The sequence below is a fragment of the Hesperophylax consimilis genome, chromosome 13 (assembly GCF_061612785.1).
Source record: "Hesperophylax consimilis isolate HC1 chromosome 13, BYU_Hcon_1.0, whole genome shotgun sequence".
Lineage (NCBI taxonomy): Eukaryota > Metazoa > Arthropoda > Insecta > Trichoptera > Limnephilidae > Hesperophylax > Hesperophylax consimilis.
Genome location: NC_142848.1, coordinates 16,396,783 through 16,422,683, shown reverse-complemented (window position 1 = coordinate 16,422,683; position 25,901 = coordinate 16,396,783). Strand labels below are relative to the sequence as shown.

The window sequence follows — 25,901 nt, the reverse complement described above, 5'->3', positions numbered from 1 at the left end:
ACGACACCCGTATATTTAGTATGAGTAAAAATGGCATTACTACTTAGAGCAAGTTGTGAAGTTTGTTAATAATAATAAAATGATAATTTTATGTCGCCGTTTTTGAGGAAAATCACCTCGAGGGCGCTCTACAAAGAACCTAATATTGAATTATTTTAGGTTTTGTATATATTTGATGTGAAAGACGCAATCGGCCCGATATTTAAATTCAGTATTATATTCGGTATTGTTTTAGTGTCAAGGTTTTTATAACCGTGGGTTGAAATATTTTCATTATTATGAAATATTATCTTCTATTGAAGAACGACTTCACGGAAATTTGAAAAATGTTAGAAGATTCCTTACCTCTAGTAGCAATATTGAAATATAATATTTCCTTACAATTGGAAATAGGTACGAAATTTATTTGTATTATTTATTCAATTTAAATTTAGATATTACAAATTTGACGTCTGAAACGCATTCAAACTCATAGTCATTCAAATCATTATAATAATATTGTGTTGTTATCTGCAATTAAACGATAAACATCATTGCCCGCTTCACTGTCCAGCTACTGCTCCCGCTGAACTCTGATTAAATCGATTAATCATTCGATTATTTTGATGTTTCGATTAAAATATTTCGATCTTGTAATGTGTCGCGTGATTTTTCAACACGTTCATTTTCATCATATGATAATAAATCACGGTAATAAATAAAAACGATTATGATTAAGAACGATCGTAACTAAGAATAGTGATTTTTAAGAACATGACATATTCAGCACAAATTGGCAATAATTCTACGCGAGTGGTACCAACTACCAATATGCCAAAAAATACCAAGCCAACTGTTTCCGACATGCGTCCGACCACGTCCGATTAAAGCTTTTTCCCCAAGTTTTATGTTACGATTTGCCATTTTTGGCGCGATATCGAGGTAAGTCAAAATTTCTCGCTTCAAATTCAACATGTTATTATAGCTTATTTATTATTTAAAATTGAATGAAACAAAGTTAGTTGACATGTCCAGTGAAAGAAATAATTTGATAGTCGTGCATAAATAAACCACTCATTAAATCGATATTATCGGGCTTTTAAAAAAAGTTTGTATTTTACTTAACCATGGATATATCCGACGGTGCGGTGATAATAGGACAAGGCATAAATAAACCACTTTGAAGAAGGTAGAGAAACTGAAGGCCATTTAAAAAATGTGCGACCATAGACATTCATATGATGAATTCTCATATTTTGAGCCCATAATACTACCTACCCAAGGGTGAACCTTGGTTATAGACTCAGCAACACCATTTGATTGTGATTTTTTCAAATTACAACACTGAACTGGCCATTGACGAGAGGCTACAAAAAGAAGAATTTAATAACCTTGTCTCATAAAATTTTTCAATATTTTGTAGATGATAAAAATAGATGTTAAATGCTTTCGCAGCAAATAATATTGATTGTAAAATAATTTTTGTTTGAATATAATACGCACAATTCATTATCATTATACAGAAAATATTTCTTACATAAAAATAATATTATAAGGGTCATTTTGATGGGTGTTTTTATTAAGCGACCTGGTAAGCTCCTAGCCCTGCATTTGTAATGGCGTACAGTCATTCGAGTTAGTTTTTTCGTGAAGTGTCAAGTCATAAATGTCAACAGTCGTATAAGCATTATTAAAACAATGTCTGAAAACAGAGAAGAAGCCTTAGCGACTTTTCAGGTATTTTTTTAAAATTGATAACTGTATTTAAAAAATATGAGACGATTAGTAGGCATGGTCAGCTATAAAAGGTTAGGATTTGATAGTGGATTCTCTTGTTCGCGAACAAAAACTGTTGAAGGTCCACCTTTGTTTTGAAATATGCATCTTTCGAGAGTTCTTTTAAGTCCATTTAAGTTTTTTTCCTGAGCAATAAAACCACTATTAAATATATTTGTTGTGAAGTCAAATAAATTATTTTCTCGAAAGTATTGGAACTTGTTTTTATAATAACCAATACCACTGTTTCTTATACTATGATTCATTTGTTTTTTTAATGTCTTTTATAAATATATTTCAGTTTTCGAAATGTTTTCTTTGTCCTAAACAATCACATGTGATTTTAAGGAGATATGTTTAAAATTTAATTATTATTAGTTGCATGCAATCATTAAAACTTTGGAGTGAACCATATTTTAGGGGGTGATGTTTCTTTTTTGTATAAAATAATAAGAATCAACTTCCACCCCTGTGCCTTGCATAAAATTTTGTTTTTATAGATGCATATTTATTTTTAGGGAATTACGGGCATTGAAGATGTGGCGGATGCTATATTCCACTTGGAGGAAACAAACTGGGATTTGTTGGTAAGACTCATTAATTTATTAATTATTTTATTTTTATTGAATTCCTTCTGCGTGAAACCCATTATTTTGTTTTCAATATTATCATCTTCTGAATTTTTCTGTGTGTCATGGTACTTTTTAAATACATCTATTTGAATTTCACTTTTGTTTTCTTAAATCAATGTATGAATGAAGTGGAATTTAGAATATAATGGAAACTAACCCACTTCCCGACATCCAATCAAGCTGAAACTCAGCATGACTCTTTGCCGATGACAATGCATTCCATCAATTTTTGGTGGCAATCACGCATACACAGACAGACATAAGAATTTCTCTGAAATTGGATGAGTAAGAAGTCGGGGACGCCCGAGGAAGACATGGCACGACCAAGTGATTCTGATACTTGAGTTGGGCCATGTCAAGAGTCAGAATAATAGAAGAGTATGTATGAGACGATGTATGAATGTGAATGAGGCAAGGAGTGTGTGCCAAGACCGAGTTGTTTGGCTGTCCGTCCTCTATGCCTACCCCTGCGGGAAACGGCATTATGGTTAGTTAGTTGGATGACATTAGAGCAGTTGATATATGAAATAAATGTTGGACCTACCCAATCGGGATTTGGCTCAATTGTTAGCGGGTTGACTCCAGTCCCTGGGGAGGAAGTATCAATTCTAAGTCAAACCAAAAAAAAAGTTGTTATGAATAACTAGCACTTTAATAACCGGTCGGTGGCCGAGTTGACATCGCGTTTGGGTCCCACCCAGGCGTAGTGTGTTCAATTCCTCGGCTGGCTAAGTCCTCCATCACAACACAAGCAACATTTTCCGCTTACTGTGGTGGTAGTAAGAGATTTTCAAATATTGTAAAGCTTAATATGAATCCGTCAAACTGGAAAAAAACTTGGCTGAAATTGTCAAATCACATGAAATTTAGAAACTTTGACTTTCAAAAATGGAACTTTTACCATCTCTTCCAATGAAATAGTTGTCTTAATGCAATTAAGGCGATGCACTACGTCGTGTAATATTTTAAATCGAGCCGCTATAAATAACACCCCTTACATAGATGGCGATAAGGTTTAAATTCCCGTTTAACACCATCCGCCTGTTTTGATTTATGCAAGAAAAAAACTTGGCCAAAAACTGCCTTTTATTTTATTTTGTGGATGTTCAGGCATAAATATTTAATTTTTTTCCGATCATTTTACAAATAACTTAATTTGCAACATTATAAAATAAAATCATAACCGAAAATGGGTTTGTAAGTAGGAGATTTTGAACTTTAAAGCAGTTTTCATAGGCCTCATTCATTTTTTTTTTCTGGGCTTATAAAAAGACTTATCTAAAAAATACTCGATTATTTCAAAGGCCAAGATGTATTCTACTCGCAGTATTTAATTAAAGCATCTGAAACATTTCTAGGCGACCAAATTTTCAAAACAAAACACATGATTTTGCATTACTAAGTAGTGCATCGCCTTAAGTTAAATTAAATTATTAATTTTTTTGTATTTCTTTGGCATTCACTATTTAACAATTTCTAGACATTTTTTGTTTTTAATGAGTTTTTATTATTCACAATGTACATTTGTTACGTATAAATTTTTTATAAAATTAGCGACCGGTTTTGACACTTCCGTGTCATTAACTAGCTATTTTAAAACTAAATTTTTAAGTGCAGAAATATGGGGTTTTATTTAGTTTGGTTCTTTGGTGGGAGGGATTTGAGGGAGGGGGAGGGGGTTGAGAGGGAAACGGAGGGAGGAGTCAACATAACGGGGAACATTGTCAATAGAGGTGATTTGCAAGGTGCTATTATTTTATTTACTATATTAATGCTTGAATTAATTTTTTTTTTGATTTCTAATGTTTCTAATGCGCACAAATTAAAATATTTATTAATGTTAGAATGTTTAAACTTAGTTTTATCCCGGTTGAAGCTATGGCCTGTCTCTATCAAATGATTATATCAACTATATATCAACTAATCATTTGATAGAGACAGGCCATAGCTTCAACCGGGATAAAACTAAGTTTAAACATTCTAACATTAATAAATATTTTAATTTGTGCGCATTAAGTGCGCATGCGCTCCTTTTAATGAAATTTACTAATAGAATGAATTTTTTTAGCTGGCCATTAATCGGGTTATGCCCCAGGACCTCACGGCGTCCATGAGCAACTCCCACTCGTCCAGGAATGACGCAGATGTCGACGTGGAGATGATCGATGAGGACATTTCCATAATAAGGCCTAAACCTAAGAAAACTACTGCAGGTAAAGCATAAATTTGAACTGAATTTATTAATGAAAATCCTGCAAACCCATTGAATTTTATTATTCATTATTAACCACAAGCCGATAGAATGTGTTTCTTAATATATAAATATAGGAACTTAAGTAACAAAAATTTTCAAAAATGGAATCCATTTTAAGAAGTAAGGGATTGTATGGGGATTTGTCATTGGCGCCATACTGTTCGGAATACCATAAAATAAAAATTTTTAATCCTTCAATAATTTGACTCTATGGGTAATAACAGTTATTACCCATAGAGTCAATTTGTTCATTTTTGCAAACAACCCATGTTATGGTCTCATAGAAATCGTTGTCTCCCTTACAGTCATGGTGAGAAATATGATCTAAACAGTGTTAGAAAACAAAAACACTTTATTTATTTTTTATTTTTATTTTTATTTATTTACGGACAAATAGTCCATTAACAACATATTAATTACACGAATAAGTTTTATAAACAGAGATGACAGTGAAAGTTTATATTCAAATCTAAATGTTAACCACAAGAATATTCCATTTATTTGAATTTTATTGCAAAGCGGAAATATGTACACATTCCCCTACCTTCTGGTGGCGTCTTTAAAATATAATGGTCAATATGCCAGAGGCCTGAGGGATTAATATGAAGAAGAAAAAAATTTGGAACCACTAGTAATATTATGTAAAACATGTTTATGCATTATGAACAGTAAAGTGTATATTTCAAATTAAAAATGTTGCTTTTAGCATAAAAAATATAGGTACTTAACTCTTTGAAAATCATGAAAAAAAATTCTGCTTTCGTGGCAAGAAGAGAAACATCCAAATATGTAGCTATTTAATGTTTTTTTACCCACTTTGTATATTTATACTGCAGTTGTTTAAAAAATGTAGGTATTTGAAATAATTGATGATATGACCCATATATTTCCAATCTGGGTTAGGGTCGGTCAGATAGTGAAATGACTATGGTGCTTTATCGTATCTCCAACAAACTAATAATGTTGATTTCATTTATAAATAATATGTATTCATCACAATATCACAATATGCATTCATCGACATTTGGATAATTATATGATTTTTATGAGAATTTTAAATTTTATAAAATTATGTCGAGTATTGCAATTCTATACCTACTTAATTACGAGAGGTTTTGGGTTTGACATATTACAACTGTTTTTTTTTCTTTTTCACCAATCTTTTTTTTCAAACCCCTTAAAAGTAATATTCCTGAAAATTTGAACTTAAAGTGTATCACCCATTTGATTGTTGGTTCAATATAATCTCAGTAAGCTGCTCAATTATACGACAACTACTATAATCTGCACACCATTTATACACTAGTGGGTTGGGTTATCTTACTTTTACACCCTTAGTTACCGTACCGCCATCTACTGTTTTATCAGTCACCAGTGTTCATTTTTGCTGTTTAAGGACATTTAGGTTGTCCTCTTTCTCTGTGTATTCTAGCAACTGTGGCATGTGTTTCTGTTCGCTTCGTTCTGCCACGTTTCTTTGTTTGAATAAAGGTAGAAACATACTGGATCGACGTACGCGATACACGTAAAATACGTTCCCAGGGCAATGTGCACACTGGTTCTACGCACTCAACGCTCGTGACCAAGTGACAAGTGTTTTTTAATTCTTAAGTACGCGGCGCGTTCATTGTTTTGACGTTTATTTAATGGGTTATGTTTATGTGTTTCACTTGTCAGCAGATGCAATTCTTACCTTTGGTCATGTCTTGCAAACCAGAGAGTGAATTTGAAGCCGATTTACTTAGTTTATTATTTTATTAAGCCAACTGTCAAAACAAACAATCATAGATAAACCAAACATAACACTTAAAAAAGAACCTTACTTAAAACATCAACCACAACAAGTTTTGTTATTTAATTCAGCTAACTATATCAAGATTAAGGAGTTTTTAGAGCAATTTGACTGGTCAAATATTTTTAATACAGTGGGTATGGAAGAAGCTACTAATAATTTCTACAAAATTATCTATGAAGCAATTGATCACTATGTTCCATCAAGAACCATAAATCTGTCTCCCAAATATCCCCCGTGGTATACTCCCAGCTTAATCAAAATCATCAAAGAAAAGCTAAAGTTTCACCGAAAGTTCAAAAAGTATTCACACCTCTCAGATTACCATACCTTCTCTTTACTTAGAATTCGACTAAAGAGAACTGAAGTAGAATGTTGTACTAACTATATAAAGAATTCACAAAGAGTCAAATATAAGGAAATGTGTAAAATATTTTCGGACTTTTGTGAAATCAAAACAATCATCTTCTGAAGTACCCAATAACACATATCACAAAATGTTTCCTTAAGTGATGATCAATGAATTTGCAATCTTTTTAATGATTATTTCCAATCTGTCTTTATCCCTGATAAAACTACTAGTAATACTTCCTTTAATAATGTCTAAATAATTAATGATGATACCATGAATACAATTAATTTCAATGCAATTGATATAACCGCACCTTTAGTGTTAAAATACCTCAAAAACGTTGGTTCGAAAAAGAATGCAGTTTGTGATAAATTACACCCAATCTTCATTTTTTGTTAATTGTGCTGAAAAACTAGTTTCTCCCGTAACACTGCTTTTTAAAAAATCTCTTAGAGAAGATGTATTTCCTACAATTTGGAAAAAAGCGTTAGTAACACCTGTTTTATAAAAAAGGGGATAAACACAATATTTAAAATTATTGACCTATCTCTAAACTATGTATCTTAAATATATAGTATCTTATAGATGAATGCCAGTACGGGTTCCAGAAAAAAAAAAGTTGTGATAAATTGCTGGAAAAATTTTCTGATTTTATAAATTCTCAACTTAATTCTAAAAAACATGTACTGGTGCTTTTTATTGACTACTCAAAAGCTTTTGACACTCTCAGCCATATACAATTAATTAAGGTTCTTGAAAACATTGGAATCCGGGGTAAACTTCTCTCATTTTTTAAAAACTACTTAACTAATAGAAAAATGAACGTAAAGATTTTAAATGATATGAGTAAAGGAAGACATATTAAATCAGGAGTACCGCAAGGATCAATTTTAGGTCCAAAATTGTACATTATATATGTTATTGTTATGTCAAAACTCTTTAAAAAGGCCTTTAGATTCATTTTTGCTGACGATACTGCACTTGTAGTATCCAATGAAAATCCTATCATAGCTATTCAACAATTGCAAAGTGACTTTAACGAGCTACTTAAATGGGCTCATGATGTTGGTTTAATTATTATTGTTAAAAAAACAAAATGTATGTATGTAAAATCACCAAGCCTGGGAATATGGAATATACCCAAAATAATTGCTCATAATTCTGAATGTATTCATAGAAAAATTGAAAATATTTGCCACTGTGAAACAATTGACTTTACTAACGAATATACTTATCTGGGACTAATAGTAGACAATAAATTTAAATGGGATAAACAAGTGGCTAAAATCTGTAACCAGCTCCGATCTTTTGCAAGTAATTTTTATAAACTGAAATTTGTTTTGCCTCATTGTACCTACTCTTAAAATAATTTATTTTTCTATGGTCGAATCCATACTCAGATATGGCATACGAACTTGGGGGCACTCAAGCAATATTTATATTAAATATATACAAAACTTACAAATTGCTATAATAAAAAAAATTGTACCACCGAATATCTACAGACAAAGAAGTAATCTAAAACTACTGTATGGTTCTGAGGGCCTACTTCCAATAAAGGGTCTTCTTTGGTACATTATTATAATGGATAATGAGGGAGATAGCAAATATAAAAAGCAACCGGTGCATAATCACACAACAAGATTCACTGAAAATAAGGGCCTCATTGTTCCAAGAGTAACAAATAAGTATGGAAGCCGAACGCTTAAATATTTAATACCAGAGATTTTCAATAAATTTAATAATTCTTTTAAACCTCAGAATAATGAGAGACCCTGCCCCAAAAACACTAAGCGTTGGCTAATAAGCGACGAATCAATGTATCTCTGAACTTTATTATTGATGTATTCCTGAACATCTCAACGTACCTGCCTAAATAATTTGTATATAGGTAGGTACTTTGATATATATTATTTTGTGATATTGTTTATTGTATAATTTTGTGTCATACATGTATTAAAAATTAAAAATGTTTATATATATTATTTGTAGAACCTACAGACAAGCCGTCATGTGTGACAGCTTTGTGGGACTGCATAAAACTTGTATCTTTAAAAATTTATAATAAATAAAATAAAAAATAAAAATAAAAAAAAAAATTATGGAAAAAATCGTATTTGACCAACTTTTTAATTTATGCAAAAATACTATTATTAGCCCCCACCAACATGGTTTTTTTCAAGGTAGATCTGTTGAATCGAACCTAAGACAGTTTACTGATTTTTTTCTCAACTCCATGTATAGTGGGAAACAGGTTGATTCCATTTACCCAGATTTTTCAAAGGCATTTGACAAAGTAAATCATGACACACTGTTAAACAAGCTCTTGACAATCGGTGTATGTGGAAATCTTCTGAGATGGTTCTCTTCTAATGTCAAAAATAGAAGTCAATCTGTTGCCTTGAAAGGTTAAATGTCACAAATGATAACTATTTCTTCAGGGGTACCTCAAGGCTCCCATTTAGGGCCTCTCTTGTTTACTTTATATATAAACGACATAAAACGTGTTATTAGTCATTCTTCTTTCCTATTTTACGCAGGTGACATGAAATTATATAAATTTATTGACTCCACAAAACAATATTGCAATAACAATTAACTTTATCTAAATACAGACAGTGTAATGTTATTACCTTTAAACATAAAAAACAGCCGATTAATTATACTTGCAAATTAAACCATGTACCCCTACGACGAGTAGAATCAATCAGAGATCTTGGAGTACTGCTAGATTCTAAAATGTTATTTAAGGACCATATTGAAAAATATTTTAGAAAAAGCTTATAAACAATTGGGCTTTATTATATGCATTACAAAGCCTTTCACTGTAGCACACACACTAATTTTGTATGTCATATGTAAGGTCACAACTCGAGTTTGCCTCAGTCATTTGGAATCATCAATATCAAACATATATTGATCGAATTGAAAATATCCTATACAAATTTATTAAACACCTATCGTATCGCTTTATTGATCATCAGTTTGACCCTACCGCTTTATATAAATGCAGAAAATTTTCTGATGCCCTATTTTTATACAAAATCGTGTTGTTTTATCATATCTGTTAGAAAAGATTGCATTTCGTTGCCCTGAACACAACACCAGATCGAACAGCTTATTTAGAAAACCACACTGTAAAGCCAAATATGTGCAAACATCTTTAATAGAACGTATCTGTAAAACTCACAATGCCTTACGAGATGTAGACATTTCAACTGTAACTTGAAAACATATAAAATGTAGCTTACTAAACTGAAAACTTAATTTTTTATTTAGTGAAATAATTCTATTATCTTAGTTTATTTTATAGCTTATTTAATGTTTTTAGTATAATCATGCGAAAACTGTATTACTACTAACTTAACTTGTCTTTACTTGTTTTATAACATTTTGTAATTCCTTATAGTGTTTATTTTTTTTAAATTTCTTTATCATTTTTAAATATATTGTGTAGGTACAAATACTAAATCAACAACTAAACTTAATGGAACTTTATTGGTCTAGAACAAGGCTGCCCAACCTTTTTAACAGTTGGGCCAAATTGACGATTTTGAATCACTGGCGGGCCACTGAATACCTGACGGTTCCTATTTCCATGGGGTGGGGGGTTGTTAGAGAATTTCCATAAAACATAATTCCTCACAAAAAAGTTCAAAATGAGTGCTCCCCACCAAATATTTAAAATCCATGGGGGGGGGGGGTTGTTACGGAACTTCACTGAGAAAAAATTCCGCGCACCCAAAAACATCATATGATAGGATATGACGACACTTTTTCAAATTGGCGGATTGGCGGGTTTTTTGAAAATGGTTCACGCGGGCCAATTATAATTCGTTCGCGGGCCACATTATGGCCCGCGGGCCTGGGGTTGGGCAGCCTTGGTCTAGAACAGGGGTGTCCAAACTAGATGGGACCCAGGGCCAATAAAAAAGACTAAATACATTGGTGGGCCGCAAAATATTTATAAAAATAAAATACTGGTAATAATACGTAATATCGTTATTTTATTATCTACTTTTTCATTAATTTGTCTTTTACAATTCTGTCAACATCAACCTCAATACTAGTGGTAGCTAGGCGCAGTGCATGTTTAAGTGAAGTATCTGTCAATGAAGACCTGTATTTCGATTTAATAAACTTCATTGTTGAATATGCACTTTCACAAAGGTAGGTACTGCCCATCATCGAGCCCATTTTTTGCCCGAAATTCGTCAGTTTCGGGAAACGTTCAGCGAGGAGCTTAAAAAAATCAATTCCTGTTTCCGGACTTTTTTTTGAAGTCGGTTAAAAAAAGGTTCAATGGGCCGCAATAATCTAAACCGCGGGCCGCATGCGGCCCGCGGGCCGTGGTTTGGACAGCCCTGGTCTAGAATATATGAATAATTACTGTTTATGCTAAATGTATGAATGACTGTTTGTTTCCTAAATAAAATAATAAAAATAACAGTAGATGCACAGATAATACCACACATAAATGTGAAATCAAATTGTTGGAGGCATGACGCCACCCCTCCCATCTTTACACATAGAAGCGTGGGTTTGCGTTGCGTGTGACAAATGTATTTCTATTTCCATAGAAAATGTATGGATTGTAATTAGTCCAGATATCTTAATGCATTGCTTACACAGCTTACGGCGACTCAGTGGGTTTCTGCCTTTTAGTTCACAAAATAAAGCGTAAACATGACACCTTAACTTTAAATCAAAAAATGGTATTTTTACAAAAGATTGATAGCGGTGTTGGTTTGTTTTTACGAAATACTTTTTTTAAATGTTTAGCAAATTTTGTGTGTGCACTATAATCTGCCGCTTTCACTAATTGGACACTTGCCCGGTTTTGGGGTGGCGGATTACTGAAAGAGTACTGTATTTGTAATTTTTCTTTTCTAGTAGTTACCATACATGATGATCTGCTTGCGCCATCCACATCTAATAGTTCTAGTGTAAAGACATTAAAGTTCCAAGTACATTATCAAGAGACTTCGTTCATCATCGAAATAGCGGAGACCGCAACCGTTCGTAAGTAGAGAGAATTCAGAATATTGTAAATCCAATGGTGACGATAATTGGTGTCATAATTTGCAAGAAAGGCGAGCATTGCTTAAATCTTAGTAAGTTTGCTGATTCCTCATATTATGTCCACTATCTACCACCGATTAACATTTAGTTTGGCCAAAAAATAGCAGAAGCACCTGTGTGTATTAAAAATCTTAATATAGTAAAGTCTTCCGGTAGTTGGGCACATAAAGTGGTAGATATAATCAGTATTGCCCTTCAATGGTGAAGGACCACTATTCAGAATCCAACCGTTGCTTGAAATGACTTTAACCGTTTAAGTTTAATTCGCATAAGTCAATGATATATCATAGGTGACCTGCGGCTACGCGTGACCGACCTGAGCGGCATCGCTCCGTGTCGCCAGCGACTAGATGGCCTGGGGTCGCCGCAGCGCCAGGTGCCGCCCGCTAATGCTCCCCTCGCCTCGCTCAACCTGCCCGACGAGTGTCATCTGTTCCTCTCTGCGCCCGACGAACTTATACCGGACGATGAGTAAGCTATATTCTATTCTTGTTTTAATGTTGACAAAATGCTTTAAAAATGAGAAATCTAAAAGTGGTAAAACTTTCTATAACCACGTTAAAAATGTGGAGATCCGGAACGAAAGCAAGGTATGAGCGTAATTGTTAAGATTAAGAAAGAGACGTTTAGATGGCTTGGGCATGTAGAGTGGATTAACAATGAAAGAAGTGTAACGAGAATATATATATATATTTTTTATTTTTTTTTTTATTGAAACATATAAACAAGGTTACAATTTTTTTAACAATATAAATCCAATATATCAATCACTCTCCTAATAAAGCAGCAGCTTGTGTTTAGGAGAGGACAACAAAAATATTTTTACATTTGTTTAAATTAAACAAAAAATATTAGTAATAAAACAAAAAATAACACAAAAATAACAATAAAAGTAATAAAAATATAGGTTAGTTAATAAATGATTCAAAGAATTTAAAAGGCAAAAACATATTTCTAAACAATAAGTAAAGTTATGAGGTGGTACAAGAGTATTTTAATTTAATTTTTTTTTTATATTTTTCGTAGTTTTCTTCCGATCGTATATCAAGGGGTAATTTATTAAATAATTTTACACCCTTGAATATATAGTGATGTTGTGCTGTTGTGGTTCGTGCTAGTGGCACGGTTAGTCCTCCAACAGATATTATTCTTTTGCTAATATTCAATTGTGGTAAATTATTTTTACTAAAGAAATCTTTATGTATTTGTAGAAGTGCAATTTTGTCATAAATTTTTGTAAGTGGGGGAACCGGGAAATCTTGAAAAACATTTATAGTTGGGTGGTAATATGGCTTTTTTAAGATGATTTTTATTAGTATTTTTTGAATAGTTTCCAGTGGGAGTAGGGATGATTTATATGCACCCCCCCAAGCCACGATTCCATATTGTAGGACAGAGTGCGCCAATGCATAATAAATATCTTTTAGTATTTTTAATGATACAATATTTCTTAGTCTAAAAAATATATAGATTAGTTTTCTCATTCTGTCTACTGTGGAATTTATTTGACTTTTCCATTTAATGTTATTATCAATAATTATTCCAAGATATTTTATTTCTTTTTTACTACTAATGTTTATACAGTTTGAATTACAGGGTGCGAATTTAAGGAGGCAATTTCTTTCGTGAATTTTTATGTTTAGATTTACATTTGAGTTATTCCCTGTTAGGCTATAAGGTATAAAATGGGTTTTTTCGACATTCAGTGTCAATAAATTTTCGTCAAACCATAGTTTAACGATATTTATTGCATTATTAGCTGATACTACGACCTCATTCCATGAATTTCCTTCAATAGTTATAACTGTATCATCTGCGTAAGATATGATGTTTCCAATGATTGGGAGTTGAAAAAGTTCATTAACATATAATATAAAAAGTAAAGGTCCCAAAACAGTTCCTTGTGGAATTCCAAAATCTATATTTTCTATTTCACTTAATTCGTTGTTTACTTTAACCTGTTGAGTTCTTTGATAGAGATAACTTTTTAACCATGTTTTAGCTTTGCCAGTAATTCCTATATTATTTACTTTATTAATTAATTTTGAATGTGAGACACTATCAAAAGCTTTACTGAGGTCAATGAATATACTTAAGCATTTTTTGCCTCTATCTAATGTTTTGTAAATAAGCTTAGTTAATTCTGCAATTGCGTCTTGTGTGCTAAGTTTATCTCTAAAACCGTATTGACTAGGGTTAATACTTTTTTGGTTATCTGTATAATCAGTAATTTGTTTTTTTATTACTTTTTCGTGTATTTTTGCAATGTTGGATAATAAGGATATTGGGCGGTAATTGTTTACTTCTTTTGGATCTCCGGATTTATATACTGGGATTATAATGGCTTTTTTGTAGTTAGACGGGAATATTCCGTATTTATTACTTATATTAATTATATGCGTAATCGGTTTGGTTAGAAAATTGCAGTATTTTTTCAAGATTTCTGTAGTTATACCGTCGTATCCTGGCGCACTACCATTTTTAAGTGATTGTATTATGTTTTCAATATTTTTTTCTGAAGTCGGTTTAAAAATTAAAAGATTGCTATTTGTTATTTTATCTTCATGTATGTCATCAGGTTGATAATTTTGGTCAATTTTTTTTAAGTATAAATGTAGAAGAAGACGTGGATAACCGAGAGAGACATGGCATGATCAAGTGAATCAAATACTTGAGTTGGGTCATGCCAAGAGTCAGATTAACAGAAGAGTATGTATGAGACGATGTACGAGGGTAATTTGAAAAGTTTCCAGTCTCATTGCCATAAAGTAAGTAGAAAAATTTCTCGTCTAAACTATCGTCGTCCAATAGACATGTCGTTCGAGTGTACTGCATCAAAAAAATCTAGCGGAATTCGGTCCAGCATTGGACCAAATGTATCTAGTTGCAGGGAGAATATGTCGGGAAATAAATTTTGTTTTGCTTCGAAATGTGTTTTTTCTTAATAAGGCTGGAAACTTTTCAAATGGCCCTTATATGAATGTGAATGAAGCAAGGTGTCTGGCGCGAGACAGAGTTGTATGGCAGTTTGTCCTATTAACCTACCCTTGCTGAGAAACGGCGTAGTGGTTAGTTAGCTAATTATGTTTCAATGTTTAGGAGGGATTTCGGTATATGTATTGGATCTTAAATGATGTTGTAGTACGTAGTTGGAAATTTGTTGAGACTGGTGTTACAAAGTACTGTTTTAATATAGGGCCTGATAGCCCTAAGTAGAACGATTTCTTAATTCTTGTGGAATAAGAGTAGTTGGAACAGAAGTGGGAAAAATTTGAAGTATCAAGTTCTACATACTTACAGTCTTCACTTCATCAGAAGCTACTACTTTATTTTGAAGTTTGAGGTGTACCATCATAGACATCACCGGCAGTGCTCCTTTATTATCTTTTTCCCTCATGGCTTGGGGTGTGAGTACTCAAAGAAAGTTACAATTTAAGCTTACACTCCCAATATTTTTCGTACAAGAATGAAGTTAAAACTGACGCGATAAATTGCCCTTGTGCCGGCGAACAATGTTTTGCCCACCGGAGGGAAAAGACTGGTAGGAGAGCACCTGGAAGACGACGTAGGAGCGGGATCTGCAAGTCACTGCAGTGAACAAGGAATTCAGATTGCCTTTTGCCCATTTTCATTATGAAGTAATGTTTACTTATTGTGTGTTCTTGGTCACTTTCAGTTCTCTAGCCGAACGCCTAACATGGACCTACACCCTTAACATAGAAAATGAGGACAAGACCTATAAGCTTCCTTTCCCCGGAACCCGGACTGTTCTCCAAGTTAAAACAGATCTATATTCACTTACAGACATTCCAGTCAGACATCAGGTAATGCTATGCTAGTGATATATATTAAACTTCTTGGATTTGTGATAAAAATAAGCAAACAATTCTCCAAGCCCGAAGCAATGACATCGATGTTCAACTGCCTTATACGATCTAAATTAGAATACGCTTCTGCTGTCTGGGCCCCATACCAGCAAAAATACATAGAATTATTAGAACAAATTTGAAGATATCTTTATACGAGAACGCATGGTGAATACCCACGATTTATGCATCACATAGATTTACTCTCCGAAATGCACTACGAAAGTCTCCAATCTAGGAGAAATAGTACCCTTCAAGTAACAGCCTTTAAAATCATGAACTATTACATTAACAGCCCATACCTCTTGGAATGCTATAAATTATTTGTACCGAACAACTACCGTCAGGGTCAACACCACGACTTGCTCTGTATTCCACACGGAAGAACGGACGATATGGCCCAGCATAGCAAAACAAGAGGTATAGTGCTGCTAAATGATACCTCTAGGTCTCTTGACATTTTCAACATTGGCCTTGAAGATTTCAAAAGTCATTTTAGGCAAGAACTCTAAAATATCGGTTATTGTAAAATATTTCATTTAAAGCTTTGTATATTTTTGTTATATTTTGTCTATTTTTGTTATTTCATGTGTATTGTAATAGGATTGCATCAATCTATAATACACAAAAGAAAAATAAACACTTATTATTTACTCTAGTTGCAACACAAGTGTGTTATGAAAGCTAAAACATGCAAACACAACATATTGGAAGGGCTCTGGGTAAAGTAATAACATACATATTATTATTACATATTATTATTATCAAGTATTTATGTATTATGACTTCAGATTTGGACAGGTTGGCCTATGACCATTAATTTGGACGATGTGGTGTTAGCTCTAACTGGAATAACATATCCCGAACATAACCTCAAGGTCCGAAGGGCACCTCAAAAGCCACCTAATAAAGAAAGTAAAAGGGTAAATATTCCAAGTACTTATAAACGGGTAATTATTCCAAATACTTTAACACAATTAATCATTTTATGTTTAAATATATTCCCTCAAAGATCATTCACACAATTAACAATTATTATTTTATAACTCATTCCTCAGTCTGCTGTGCAAAGTTAACAATTTTAAATCAAATTAAACATGCAATAAATAGATATTTTGAAGTCCTGTTTTTTTTTCAGATAATAGATAATTCGGATAGTGAGATCAGTTCCGTGGAAGAGTTCGAAGATGCATCAGAGAGCTTTACAGTGGAAGATGATATATTTGTGGATAATGTACAATCGAGAAGAATAGAACCTTTACGTAAGTACAATCTTTTCCTTTTTATAGGAAGTTGTTTTCAACGAGCTTTCCAATTAAAAAAATTCAGTGAAATTTTGGGTGACAAGTCAGCGTACAGCTTACCGTACACATCTCGCAGATATATATTGTAATAGTACACAACTGCTGACAGAGAAAAGTTTCAGAGGATGATTCTGGCACCATGACTAATGGTAATAATGCTCTGAATTCAGTTCCAGATAATGTGGATGATGAGACATTTGGCTGTATACAGTTTGCAGAGAGATTTCAAGAGAGGTACGGACCCCAGCACCCCATTTTCTTCCAGGGGTCACTAGAGAATGCCATCAAGGAGGCGTGTATGAAGCCTGCCAAGGATGTAAGTATAAATATCCTCTAACTGGTTCGTATTTGTGCCTATTTAAATTCAAAATTGTCTTCATAATAATGTATCTATATATAAATTAATAAATAAATATGTACCTTTATCATTGCACAATGTTCAATTTTCCAACCAAGATGACTTACGGTTCAGCACTAAAAAATAGCATATCACCTCGTAGTCTGCTAACTCAAACAATACCACAAATGATTCTTCTGTAAATTTTATGTGGTTAGGGTAGACCGGCTCCAGACGCTCGGGCAAATCCTTCTGGCATTCCTGTACAAGTGGTCTGTGCAGGTATGCCAGATTCACCTGGTGCACCTACACAATCAGGTGGACCTGAAAATGTTGGTATCAACATAAGTCTTGTTAGCGGTGCTCAGTTTAATACTGGTTTGGAGGATTGGTTATCATCGCCAGTTTAAATGGATTTTTGCCTAAACGATTCTGCGGCTCTCCAAATCCGCAGAATCCGAGGTAGCGTGATTACTTTCAGTGTGAAATAACGAGAATTTGGATAATTCTAATTTAGTTTTTTATTTCAACAAAACTCACTTATAATAATTTTACGAACAAATAAATCGCATACGCTAGAGGAGGTTTAGGGTCAACCCGACGGCTAGACTGCTGGAGACAGAATAATATTATTTGCCGCGTTTAAAATGATACCAGCCTCACAAGAATGTGGGTAAAAATAATATTGTAGTAATAATATTTTCTGGAGATGCAAACTTTATAATTTACCCTACACTGGGAACTAAAAAACAACCTAAAAATCCGACTAAAATTATGGTTGCTAAATAAAACAACATTAGTTGCTAAAAAGGAATAGTAATCATTAAGGACGGGTTGTTTCGAAGAATTTGAACAATTCTTCAAATTTCAAAGTTAATTTTAAAGTTCTGTGAATGATTTTCTCAAGTTCTTAGTTCTGTCAAGCAACTAGCCTATAATGATATAATAATGAACTTGAATAGGACTGTCACAGAACCCGGAAATGAACGTTGAAACATGATGAATTGTACAAATTCTCCGAAACAACACGTCCTAAGTGATGTTTCTACCAAAAGAGTGGCATAGTTATTTAAGAAATTATTATTTGTAGTAAAAGTGAGTGGAAATAATCTGTGATAGTTGACTTTTTCTTTAAATTTAATGGAAAACATCACATATACCAGTATTACCTAGCATGTGAATTATGTATAGTTAAATTAAAGCCGTGTTTATTGGTGATACATAATAAATAGGCTTCAAAGCTGCTTATAAAAAAAAGTACAGCAAAAGTAATAGGTTTATGTCATAGTTCCGATATATATATAGAATTGTAAATACTCGCATTTATTATTATAAGCAATAATTATTAGCCTGGAACACACATACCAATTGAAAAAATCTTCCGTGGAAAAATACATGCCTCCAACGGGAATTAAACCCGCAGCCTTCTGATTGCCGGTCAGCTGCTCTAAGAGAGAGCTGACTTATCGTATTTTTTCTCAGAAGATTTTATTCCTTCTGTATGGGTGTTTCATGCTAGTAATTATTTTTTATAACAATTTGTTATCCTTTGTGCTATGCATAAAAAAACCCTTTCTTATAAACATTAGTTTATCATTAAAGTATTTTCTAAAATCTGGGTTATGTCATTGTCCCATTTCTTAGGGGGTGTTTACTATAAAAGAAAGTACAATACTCATTGTAATGTAATTTTGTGAACTTTGTAGCGACGTCTGTTGGGCGTGTACCTCCATCATGAGGGCAGCGTGCTTTCTAACGTCTTCTGTGCTCAATTGCTTGGCTGTGATTCTGTTTTACAAATCCTCGCTAACAACTTCATTGTCTATGGCTGGGATCTCTCCTTTGAAGCTAACAAAAATATGTAAGTATTGTTTACTTCTTGCTATGCTTCAACTTAATATCATTCATATTTATATACCTTAAGTTGCAAGCAAACTGTGCAAAACATTATATAAGGATAAAGATCGATTGATAAAAATTAAGATCGATCCTGACGGAGCCCATTGGTTTTGAAACATGTAGATTATTATTAATTGAAAGTGGTGAAAACTAAGTGTTTAATTTATATATATATACACTTAATTTTGTTAGTTATATTTTTGTCCCAACCGTTTTAATGACCACAACATGGAGATTATTGTTGATTATAAGTGGTTTAAACAAAGTGTTTCATATATATATATATATATATAATCCAAATGACGACACAGACTAATTTTACAACTATTTAAAAAAAGGTGTTTTTAATCATTATGAAGTAACACTGAAATTCCACCATGAATCAAGAGAATATGATGAAACCCGTGAAATACCGTCACACTCTAACGCAATTATAATAGATAAGAAATTTATGAGAAATAATTGTTGTTCAGGCTCTTGTCGGCAGTATCAAATTCCCTGGGCAGCGTGGCCAGTATGACTGTAAGAAGTATTCCCCTGGAGAAATTGCCCGTCTTAATAATCATCATGAGAATTCGTTCCAACACTGAAATCTTCTCCGTTATCAATGGTAAGTTGATGATTCTTATATTGACTTTTAATCTCACCTGTATTATTGAATTTGTTCATTGATCTCGCAACATTCTTGACCAAGCTTGTAAAATATTGTGAATTGTTCAGTTTAAGATGTTAGAACCAAAAGTATCAATTTATATACAAAACAACCTTTCTCTTTGTTTCTTCGCAAAACTTTTTGTTTTTACAATATCTACATGAATATTTCAAAACTGCATTGCTTATTATGAAAATGTAGAGCTGAAAATAGTTGCATTGACCTGAATATTAAATTTCCTTATAATAAGATTCACTTGAAACATGGTGCTTTTTAAAAGTTGATTTTATGTATTTTCTTTTCATCAATTTTGGTCTTGCCATTTAAATTACTGCAGCGCCCTCCATTTTTGTCTACTTTATTTTGTCAATTTGTAAAAATCTAGTTTAACAAATTTTTCATGTTGCAGGTAATGTGAGCGTGGCTGAGCTGCTGGGTCAGCTGGTGGAGGGGGTGGACCGGTGGCAGGGACGCAGGGAGGAGGAGGTGGCCGAAGAAGAAGAGAGGGCGGACCGCCAGAGGGTTAAGTGGGAACAGGACGAGGCCTACCGTCAGAGCCTGGAAGCCGATAGGTAGCAAACGATTCCATGACAAAACAGAACGTTGAAGAAAAGTGAAGAAGGAAACAAACTTGACCTAAATCAGTCCTGGGTGGATCGATGAGGTCATTTTTGAAAAAAGATTGGATCGATGAGCTGTCAGCTCAGTCAGCATCCGTGATGGGCGTGGCGAGTGACCTAGATGCATTCATTTTTTAAACTGGGCATCTTGAATCTTGATATGAAAGTACCTGATCACTTTGCCATTAGATGATCAGACTAGGTTATGTGGCCTACTATTTTATCATGTTCTGTTGTAAATCCAGTTAGTCTTACAAACACTATCACAAGGTGCACCCTATTCTGGCAGCGCCGCATCTTTTTTATTTATTCTCTTCCTATCGCAATGGATGGAATGCAATTGTTAGAATTTAGACATCAGGCATCAGGAATGGTGTGTTGTTTGTGTGAAGTGTTCTGAAGAACTGGCATCATTGATTCCTTCAGCACCGAGGCAAATTTGGGAGACACCAAAAGCAATAAATTATTTTAACACAATAAATATTTACGTTAAGAGACTCTTTATTGTGCTCAACATCTCGACTTTTGTGTTTACTCGCTCGTTCAGTAGGTTCAATCAAAACCCCCTTTTTAACATTACTATCCTTAAAGCAGTACATATTCTTTTGTCTAAATGTTTTAACATTTCAGAGCTAAAGAAGAGTTCAAGAAGGCACAAGAGATGGCCGAAAACAAAGAAAAACAACGAGTTGAGTCGGAAAAACAAGAAGCAGACGCAAAGAGAGAAGTAACTTTACTTTTTAATTCTTGCAATCTTAACAAAAAAAAATTGCAGTATTTTTCTTTCATAACTCATCATTATTTAAAATCCAGGCAATTCGTCAGACGGCATTATCTAGGCTACCCTTGGAGCCCCCCGTAGACAGCGCTGAAGCCGTAACGAAAATCAGAGTGAAACTGCCGCAGGGACGCTTTTTGGAAAGACGTTTCACAGTTGTGACGCCGCTAAGGGTAACTATATTATAAACTCTATACAGTTATTTATATAATACGCTAAATGAATAAAAGTTTGCTCTTGATATTTGATTGATTGATTCTGCTACCCTAATATAATGAAATTTGATGGCAAATTGTCAATTTTCATATTAATTTTTTTCTTTATAATTGCTAAATAGCTTATAATGGTTTTGATAACCAACCCCAATGATTGTGTATTTTTTGCATACATTCTTGGTTTTCCTGTTACTTTTTTGTTTTAATTATAAAACTTACCTCCTTCCAATAGAAGTAGTGCAGAAAATAATTATTAAAATCATATTAAAAAAACCCTTCGGACTACCCAACAGACCGCTTATTCGAAGAATTTCAAGTACCTCCTTTTAAAGATCTGTACACCAAAAATTCATTAATTCAAATCATAAAAGAAAAACAAAAGTACCAATTTCTAACTGAAAACCGCACTCGACTTAAATACATTTTTCCATGTCCAAAATTAAACACTTCTTTGCACAAAATTACTATACATACCAAGGAAGAACCTTTTTCAATCAACTACCTGAGGAAATCAGAATCATAAACGACAAAAGCCAAGCTTTGAGCATTTTGAAAAAAATATTTTAAAGATAAATTATCAAAAAAATGAATAGTAAATAAGTCTACTTAAGAAGCAACTTCTTCTCCAAATATAGTATACATATTAATAAAAAAATAATAATAATTGTCTTTATCCCAGAAACTAATACATAACATCATGTTTTTATTTATGTATTATATCTGCTAGTAGTACATTTTACTTACAATATATATTTTTTTCCTGCTTCTCTTGATTCTATATGTATATCTACAATAATATAATGTATACTCCTCTTCCAACCACAAGCGAATGCTTCTCTGGAAGAGTGGTATTAAATATTGTCATTGTAAATTGTAAACCTTATTACTTACATGTACTTTTTCCAATAAATAAAAAAAATTATTATGAATTTTGAATATACTTTAATGTTTGTAGGCTTTACTAGACTACCTCACGGTGGAAGGATTCCCCTCTGAGGAATTCAAGGTGATATCCAGTTGGCCGAGAAAAGACGTAAGTACTGCTATGTTCTACTTGTAAAGCGCGATTAGTGGTAAAATTTAAAAATAATGTGACAGGTAATAAAACTAACATATCTAATCGATTCAACTCGACCTTTCACTCATAAATTAAATTTACAGCTTACATAAGTTTTTGAGAAGTTAATACTTTTTTAAGTAGTTGATCTCAGATTTTAGTTCAAAATAACAAAATTAATGGTTTTTATAGGGAAGAAATCTATGAAAACCTACCATTTAATTTTTAGCATCGGTGCGTTTGCAAACTTACTGTAAGTGTCTCAACTTATCAAACTGATTTTATAATCTGTGACAAGGCTATAAGTTCGCGTGGACACGATAAGATCTGTCAAAAACTCAAGTCACTTATGGACTTCTGTAAGTTTATATATATGCTATGGTAAGTAACTTACAATGTCGTTTACGTTGGTTGGTTTTGCCTTAAGCTATCAACATAAATCACTTACAAGAAAAAACGAGACAGCGGCTGCCTAATAGCTGGTTACTGGAAGGTCTAAATATTATTTCAATGTTTGATAAATATAAATATTATTTCAATGTTTGATAAATATTATTGTATGTGAAAATTCAGGGCCGGCCCTCAGACAAAAGGTGCCTGGCGCTGATAATACCTAACACAGGGAAGTGAGAAGTTTGAAATAATATTTGTAAATTCCTGTAACCATCTAAAAGGCGGTCACTAACTGGTAAGTTTTCTCTTGTAAGTGGTTTTATCAGCGCCTTGGCTCCTTGGTTAGCGCCACGCCGTATTCTTTGTACGTCTCTCTTCTTTTCCAAGAATGCCGCTATATTTCCAAATGTTGGCCTAGAGGGGCCCTTGTGAAGCATAATAGCGCTGGTTAGGTACTGGTGGCACCATGCATTATGTGTGCCAAAAGTCGATGAAGTTCCTTAAATAAATTGTCACCAAATGTTATATAATTATTAAATGCTTCTTTAAAAAAAATTATCATTGCTCTTTTTAAGATCATTCTGTTTGGTTTATAAATATTGTACTGTAACATTTTTAAACACTGCCAGGGAACATTTCTCCCTCTTCCTGTGTCAATTGGAGGTAGAGGTACCCGGTGAGCTGGATGCCTGTGGCTAGTATAACTGTGGGGCCTCAATGATGCATGGTTTAGATGTTTAATTTTTGTGTATTATTTTCCAGTTGACTGCCATAGATGACCAGCAAACTCTCCAAGACTTAAAGCTCTGTCCACAGGAAACGGTAATGCTGGAGGAGCGATAGTTGCGCCCATCGCCCCGTGAGGAACTCCGAGGGATTCATCTATTTATTTAATCAATAATTGGTTTATATTCTTTCGTATAATACTACCAAATGCTATTTTCTATCGGATGCTACATTAAAACAATGAAACATTTTCCACTGGACTCTTTCTTTTTATTTAACAATCTAAACCTCATTGTGCAACATTAAGATGCAATTAAACACAAATGATTACCTTTAAATTACAACATAGAAATAGTTGATTATTTAAACATTTTAAAGGGAGCATCATTAACTACATGAACTGAAATCAAAAGTCAATTGGTGGCTATTTTACACTATTAAGAGGAAGCTACAAGCCAAAAATGTGTATATTCTTGGTATACCTTATATCGTAGGTAATAGGCATTAAAATCGCTTGACAAACAGAGTAGTAACATTCGATTTCAAGCAAAAAATTGGTTTTTATCACAGACATAGGAATTAATAGACGAGAAGATAAAGGCGAGGGGTAAAATCAACTGTTGAAGAACGAAGGGAGTGAAGATGACTGTGATTCGTCAATAAATCAATCTGACAGTAAATAGGCATCTCGCATTATAATATCACCATTTACTTCTTAAAAGTAAAATCTGCTTTGAATGAATAGACATTTTTACATGGGAGCGCAAATTACTCGCCACGTTATGAACAAATTTGCGAAGTCCAAATTCGGCAAAGTAAGGCAGCTTCTATATTCAGAGTCGTAGTTAGTTTCAGAGTATTTAGTTAAGACACTTTTATAAATGTTCATAATTTACTTCCCAGCAACCAACCAGCTTTGTGTTTCGCGTCCAGACGTTTCTCGATGTGATAGTAACAACTGATTCATATTATACGATGTGAATATGCTTAAAATAAAATAAAATAATGCTTATATATGGAATGTAATACGACAATTGGGTTTATTCTCTTTTTTCGCATCTATTTTTACCAGTTTTCATAGTACAAGTAAACATTTTGCCGTGTTATTTCGTAAAATGAACCGATGATGCCTCGACCATAGTTCGCACAAGAATGATGACGTCACGTTTTCAAATATCACTTGAGGCCGTACGCGAGCCCAGCCGGCTCAATGGAACCGGTATGGGGAGTGGGGATAATACGCTTTTAATCACTTAGGGCAGGTCTACTAATATTCATATGTCTATGGTTTTTATTTATTTTGTAAATAATTTTATAAGAAAGCAAAAAAGTTAATCAAGTGAAACTGTCACAGGTAATCTTAGCTATATAATACTGTATTTTTTTTAAGTTGTTTCCTTCACGCGTTCATACATTTCTATTGAAAAAATATTTTTTTTAGTAGTTTACATTTATATTTTTTATTGAGTAATTTATTTTTTTATTTGATATCTAAAGCATATTTTTTGGTATTCATAATGTACACAAATTCATTATAAAGATTAATCAAAATACTGATTTGGCATTTAGCTTCGCCTTAACAGTAAAGGTGATTCAATTCCAGTTTCCTATCTTTTATTTATAAAGAAACACACAAAATGTTACATCATCATACACATATTTTATTTTTATTAATTGAATATTTGGTATCATTAATTAATTATGTAAAATGCAAATGCAAAATGCATTTGGCCACAAATGCATTTGGACCAGCAAATGGCCACCTCTGGACCTTCTGCAGCAGTTGATTCATTTGAGGTAATTTTCAATGATTTTTTCAGGGGCTATAACTTGGCAGATGTTAGTTTTTGTTGGCATAGAAGCGTCTTCAGAAAACCCCACCAAAAAATCCAATGGTGTTAAATGGCAAGATCTTCGTCACATATAATAATCTTCCCGTAAACCTTGGTCACACGATCCATTTAGTAAATGTGTCGTATCAAACTAACATTTGATGTGTTAAACACGTGCCAAATGACAACCATAAATCAACTGACAACTATATAATTTACAGTGTTGTCAATATAGAAAACTCAAATTGGATCTTTATATATTACTTTATTGCCACTGTGCCAAAAACGATATGGTAAGTTTATTTATTTAATTAATTAATTATGTACTGAAGTATTTAATAACTTATTAACTAAT

The 25,901-nt window shown here is 33.1% G+C and overlaps 1 protein-coding gene across 3 annotated transcripts; it reads left to right on the top strand.

Annotated features, from left to right (window-relative positions):
• Positions 1-1,588: 1,588 nt before the first annotated feature.
• casp (Fas associated factor casp) lies at positions 1,589-23,967 on the top strand. 3 transcript variants are annotated; one of them, XM_089638824.1, is made up of 16 exons: positions 1,589-1,716; positions 2,274-2,342; positions 4,456-4,600; positions 11,682-11,807; positions 12,158-12,338; positions 15,544-15,691; positions 16,525-16,683; positions 16,872-16,995; positions 17,208-17,353; positions 19,081-19,235; positions 19,747-19,883; positions 20,335-20,497; positions 21,176-21,272; positions 21,359-21,496; positions 22,494-22,571; positions 23,751-23,967. In XM_089638824.1, the coding sequence occupies exons 1-16, from the start codon at positions 1,678-1,680 to the stop codon at positions 23,829-23,831; spliced, it is 1,986 nt and encodes a 661-aa protein (XP_089494950.1). In that variant the 5' UTR covers positions 1,589-1,677; the 3' UTR covers positions 23,832-23,967. The 3 variants fall into 3 exon arrangements, with proteins under 3 accessions (XP_089494950.1, XP_089494951.1, XP_089494949.1); XM_089638825.1 differs by having other exon boundaries at positions 11,679-11,807; positions 16,525-16,656; XM_089638823.1 differs by having other exon boundaries at positions 11,679-11,807.
• Positions 23,968-25,901: the final 1,934 nt, after the last annotated feature.